The sequence below is a fragment of the Apium graveolens genome, chromosome 4, assembly GCF_009905375.1.
Source record: "Apium graveolens cultivar Ventura chromosome 4, ASM990537v1, whole genome shotgun sequence".
In the NCBI taxonomy this organism is placed as follows: Eukaryota; Viridiplantae; Streptophyta; class Magnoliopsida; order Apiales; family Apiaceae; genus Apium; species Apium graveolens.
The window spans coordinates 278199552-278205265 of NC_133650.1; the positions used below are offsets into that span (position 1 = coordinate 278199552).

Here is a 5714-nt window from a genome sequence, read left to right on the forward strand (position 1 = left end):
TTTTAAATTAGATAAAAAAAATCAGCAGCTGGCACAAAAAATAGTTATCAACATTATAATGATCACCACAAATTATATAATTATTTAAATATTAAATTATTAAATACTTAGCAAAATTTGTTACCTAACTACCAAAATAAACTAAATAATCTCTAGCTACAAAATAGCCAAATAAACAAAAAGATTTCATTTAACGTGTAACCACTAACAACTAAATTTCATGAAACATGTATTTATAAAATTCCAAACAAACCAGGATTTAGTTCCACAACTGCTCATTAATGTGCTAGGTTACGACAGTTACGTAAAAGAACAGCAAAAACTTAATTAGAAATATAGTGTCAAATTCAAAAACTAATATTACAAAATAATTATGATAATTATGTAAAGGGCAATTCTTTCAAGTACAAATCTCCGATGGATTAATTAACAGATTATGTAATTACCCATACAACAAGCTTGGGCTGGGAACATAGGGGTCTAATAAAACAATAAATCTTCGACATTTATAAAAATTTCACAGTACGATTCGAACTACGTACCATCTTCTTGCACCTGTAGTCTCCAACATTAACATCTAATATCATTTTTGGGAATACCAGCTTACAAGGGTAAAAACATAGTATTTAAATTATGGCTCCAAGATTAGCAAGTACCTGATGGACTAGACATTGGATAATTTAGTTATGAGACTTAATTATCCGACGCAGAAGAAGGATCCTCTCCATGAATTCTAGCAGGAACTCGAAAACCTGATATCTTGTCTGATCCAAACTGAGAGCTTGATGACATTGAGATGTGATGATTTGCTTGTGTGTTGTTATGGTCAGACACAGGGAATGGCAGGTCATTCCAAGCCCGAACATAAGGCGAAAAACTACTGGACTGAAGGGGTTCCCTTTGAGTAAATGCTGATGAGTTGAGAGATATCATTTGTGGTTGTGGCATTGCGTGTGGATAGAAAGAATATCCTTCTGGTGGCTTCATTTCCCCTTCCCAGCCTACCATTCTTTGGAAATTTGCCTCCGAAGAACCCGGAAAAAGACTAGAATGATGATCATGAGCAGGAGTGGGATGGACTGAACTATTCAGGTCCTGTAAAGATTGAAGAGACAAACATAGATCCTGAGGATTATTTTGTACTGAACCACTTGGGTAGTTCTGATAATTCATACCTGAACTTGTCGGGAAAAAAGATTTCATAGTTTCGTTAATTGGATCATGGCCTAATTGCTGGTGAAACAAGTAAGGTTCTGATTGTTGATGTTGCTGCAGTGAAAGCTCATTAGGGTTCTGACTCGGGTTTAGTACGGTGGTAGTGTCCATTGGGTTCCACGGAGGCAACTCTTCGAGCTTGTCAATAGCATTTTTGGCCTTGTTCATGAGCCAATCTACTGCTTTGCTGGGACGGTCATATCCTAACCTGTCTTGAACATCATAAAATTGAATGGCTGTATGAGCCGCGAGCCGGACTCTTCTGTCTCTAGCACCTTTGGCCGTGTACACCTTGCTATGCCTGTCTTTCCGGCCTGTGGACCGTAGAATATGGCCTCCTTCAACTTGTACTATTTCTCCTCCGGTACTCTTCATGCCCACTATTTTTGCTGCTTTTGCATATTATGTTTTGGCTTCTGTACTTTGCTTGCAGATCTAAATAGGTAACTTGTTTCCGTTTTTCTAAATGTATCAGCTTACACACTTCACACTTGTCCGTGTTGATCCAATCTAGTTGAGGATGAGCTGCTGTCACCTGGTCACTATATGTTACTCTCAAATCTTGTTTTTCTTGATGTTTCTACTTTTTCTGCAACTAAATTTGTTGATAATCCCAATGTCTGACCCCTCCTGACAACTCTACCCCCTCACCCAAAATTCCCAGAAACCTATATATTAAAATTATTTCCCCTTTAGGTTCAGCTGAATATTTAAAATCAATAAAACATTTTGTTTTGAGAAAATTCACCTTATCAAGAAAAATGGCAGGACTAAAGTATTCACAATTCCCCCTCCCAAGAAACAAAAAGTAGAATGATCTGAAAAGGTCTTTTGGTAGAATGACTTGGGTTTTGAAATTGGGAAGCAGTGGAGAGAGATGGTTTAGAGGATTGATAAGTGTAAGATGTAAAATGTGAACTAAGATTAAATACAATCTTTATTAGTCTACTTTGCTGTTATGTTGTAAGCCAGAGCTGGTTGATGCTTCTGTTAGGGTGACAGATATTTGCTATATATAAAGAATTAACAAAAAACTGAATAATAATAATTATTAATACCAACTCCCATTGAAGTTTGATAGTGATATATAACAGTGTCTTTCTTTCTTTATGTTATGGGGTACATGTACTTTTGTAAGTTTCTTTAAAAACAAATCTACTTTCACTAAATAGAAAAGACAAGCATGCATACTTGTTTGCTGGGTGCCACTTGCACTATCCAACTATTGTATTCAATTTTAGAATTCCCCTCATTGGCAACTTGTACTACATATTGAGTTTCATCTCAACCAACAGCTGCATTAGGAGTTTAGGACACTCTCCAGCAATTTTATAAATGAGAGTAACCTATATCGAAATAAATATAGGCCCCTCCCCACCCCAGATCAAGTTTTTTTTTTGTGATGGCTAAGTTTCACATGGCAACATTTGAAGTAAAACGAACAAAGAAACGTGCTAAAAACATTTTTTCAATTCAATCGAATGACAACTTTCGTCAAGGCATCAAAGTCTTTCGAGCGGCAATATGCATTCTTGTGCCAAGCACTGATCTTCTTGCAGCAAGAAGCATGTAATCACCAAGATTTGTTTGAGTATTAAAAAAATTGATGCACAAAATAAAGATATTGAATTGTGGTAAATTTAACAAGGATTGGCAACTATTTTGGGGATGATTCGAGAACTATTGTATTAAGGCCTCGTTTGTTTCGTCAACTTTTATAATTACACGGGAACTTGAACTATCCCATAACCAAGTTACAGCTACAAGTTCCAAGATAATTAAAGTAAACGTGTTTGGTTTCTTGATATGTAACTAGAGGTTACGTAGTTAAGTTTGGTAAGTAATTAATGTTTTTATATTAAATAGCTTAGTTAAGTCTGGTAAGTAGTAATTAATGTTTTTATATTAAATAGCTATGTAACTTGTGGTGACCATGGTTGAACTTGGTAACTAACTTCCCCTATTTTGTGATAACTACAAAAAGCATGGAACTTGAAGTTCCCTTGTCCATTTTAAAATACAACAAACCAAACACTGTAACTCATTTTAAATCCAAGGAACTTTAAGTTTCGTACTCCAGATACATCGAAACAAACGAGGCCTAAGTGTTGCAATTGACACCACCAACCTAGTTTTATCAACATAATTTTAACAAGCACTGTTATAATATAATTAGTATGATAACCCCCGTACAAAACACGGGTCACATTTTATTTCATCCATTTTTTATATTTTTAAAGATAGAATTATTTTATAGTTAATGTTAATGTGCTCCCCATTTCTTGATTTTTTAAAGATTAGTAGTTTGGTAGTTCAATTAGCTTTACATTAATTATATGAAAAAAAAATATTTAGACTCTATAATTTTATATATGGTATTATAATCTACTAAAATTACGTACTATATCACTACAAGAAAACAGGACAAAACCGACCGTCAAAAACGGTCGGTTAAGAGGCAAAACGGTCTGTTAAAAGGGTCATAACCGACCACATGTCTGGTCGGTTATGACTTTTGGTCGGGTTTAACCCTCATAACCGACCAACACTGTGGTCGGTTAAGTGCCTGGGCATTTTACTGAAATGTGGGGTCACTGTGCACACGTGTCACCACGTCACTGAGTCAAAACCGATCGTTGGTGGTCGGTTATGTCTATTTTTAAAAAGTTGACTGGAACTCATAACCGACCGTGGTCAAAGTGTGCACATTGGTCAGTTTTACACCATAAGCTGACTTAAATGTCATAACCGACCGTCCTAAAACCGACCATCCTCTTAAGGAAACGGCCGGTTTTATGAAGAAGGTGGTCGGTTATGTCACCTGACGGTCGGTTTTCTGGTTTTTGTAATGGTCAAAAGTGGTCGGTTATGTCTATTGTCGGTCGGTTTTAAGGTCTGATTTTAAAAAAAATTGCAGGTTTTTCTGCAGTCTCTATACAAAACCAAATCAAACAACAAAACAACCAAACAATATTCACAACCAAATCTCCAATCCAATCAATAACCTATACTACTCAAAATCATTCCACCAAACTAGTAAATTTAATGATTAAACAATAGATATTAAATCCAACGAAATCATTTACAAACTCCGGTAACCGGAGGATCAAACCATATCATTACATAATAAGCAATCTCAAATAACCGACAAAGTATCAAACCATAACAACGTATTAAATTTACATCCCATAACCATCAAAGTAGAAAATTACAATAGTCTTAAAACCGATCAATGTAAACTAATCCGACAAATCAACATCGGATGATCCACCTCCATCACCGCCATCACCGCCGCCATCATCAAAGTCCTCATCATCGGAGGTCTCATCCTCGGACATGTAATCCTTATCGACTTCCATTACACGCCGATTGTTTTCCTAGATACACAAGTATAATTAAACTAGTTAAAAAGAAGAAACAAAATTTACATGTGAATGAAAATAAATAAATAAACAAGAAGGTCAAAAATTATACTTCCGTAACACGAGCTTCCGTCTTTTGGACGATATCTTCAATCAAGGAGCCCACGATATGCACGATCTCGCCACTGATAAGGTTATTCCATTGCAACCTTTGGCTAGGATCGGAGGATGGATCTGAGGCCTCGGGAGCGGTACGTGCGAATGTAGCTATCTCCGCATCGGAAAGTGGGCGAGCAAACCGATTTGGATTAGCACGGATCTCCGTAAACACATTCCTCACGATGGCAAGATATACATTGCCGGGGATGGCTTCACATTGTCTCGGAGCGGATGAGGATGAGCTGGCTTCATTCCGTGTGGAATCTCGGTACCGGGTAGCAAGTGTAGGCAAGAGATCGGTGGCCCAAGCATTGGGGAACCCCACCATATAATTCTTTTTCGGCTTTGTACATTGGGGACCTCCAAGGCTTCCATCCACCAATCCCACGGCTCATCCTGACCACCCGTTTGTGTTGAAGGGTTTTTAGCACATAAACGCAATGAAAATGTAAGTTTAAATCTTAAAAAACCGAAACCCTCCGCAGGATCCATGCGAAAAATAATATTTAATTCGTAGTTCAGTATGTTTACCTTAAGAAGCTTTACGTTAATGGAAAGATGGAGGTCTTTAATAGCGATCCAAGAACGATGAGTGGAGATCCCTAGAAGCTGCTCCTCAAGTGTGAAGCACTCCACCGGTATCCACCAAGAGTACAATGTGATGGAGGAGGAAGAGGTTGAGAGAATTAGTTGCCTCCCTCTTGTTCTACTTTAGAATTAGGGTTAATTATTTGGGTTGAGGCAAATAGGGTTTATAATAGTATATTTAAAGGCAAAATTTTCAGCTGAATATTTTCCATAAAATATTATTATTATTAACCCTTTAATTGATTATTCTTATTAACCAATTAACTAATAATTAAAATACATTTTAATCATTAATCCCTTTTCTAAACACTTTAGAAAAATAATTCTCTCACTTGATTTAATTTCCAAAATTAAATTCTTAATTAATAATATTAAGAACTTTTCTTAATT

The 5714-nt window shown here is 36.3% G+C and overlaps 1 protein-coding gene across 3 annotated transcripts; it reads right to left on the reverse strand.

The window, feature by feature from the left end:
* Nucleotides 1-327: 327 nt before the first annotated feature.
* Nucleotides 328-2212, reverse strand: LOC141721052 (transcription factor TCP3-like). Of its 3 annotated transcripts, none has more exons than XM_074523786.1 (2): nucleotides 657-2210; nucleotides 328-555 (listed from the first exon to the last, which is right to left on the reverse strand). In XM_074523786.1, the coding sequence occupies exon 1, from the start codon at nucleotides 1588-1590 to the stop codon at nucleotides 694-696; it is 897 nt and encodes a 298-aa protein (XP_074379887.1). In that variant the 5' UTR covers nucleotides 1591-2210; the 3' UTR covers nucleotides 328-555; nucleotides 657-693. The 3 variants fall into 3 exon arrangements, with proteins under 3 accessions (XP_074379887.1, XP_074379886.1, XP_074379888.1); XM_074523785.1 differs by lacking the exon at nucleotides 328-555 and having other exon boundaries at nucleotides 631-1883; nucleotides 1964-2209; XM_074523787.1 differs by lacking the exon at nucleotides 328-555 and having other exon boundaries at nucleotides 953-1095; nucleotides 1176-2212.
* Nucleotides 2213-5714: the final 3502 nt, after the last annotated feature.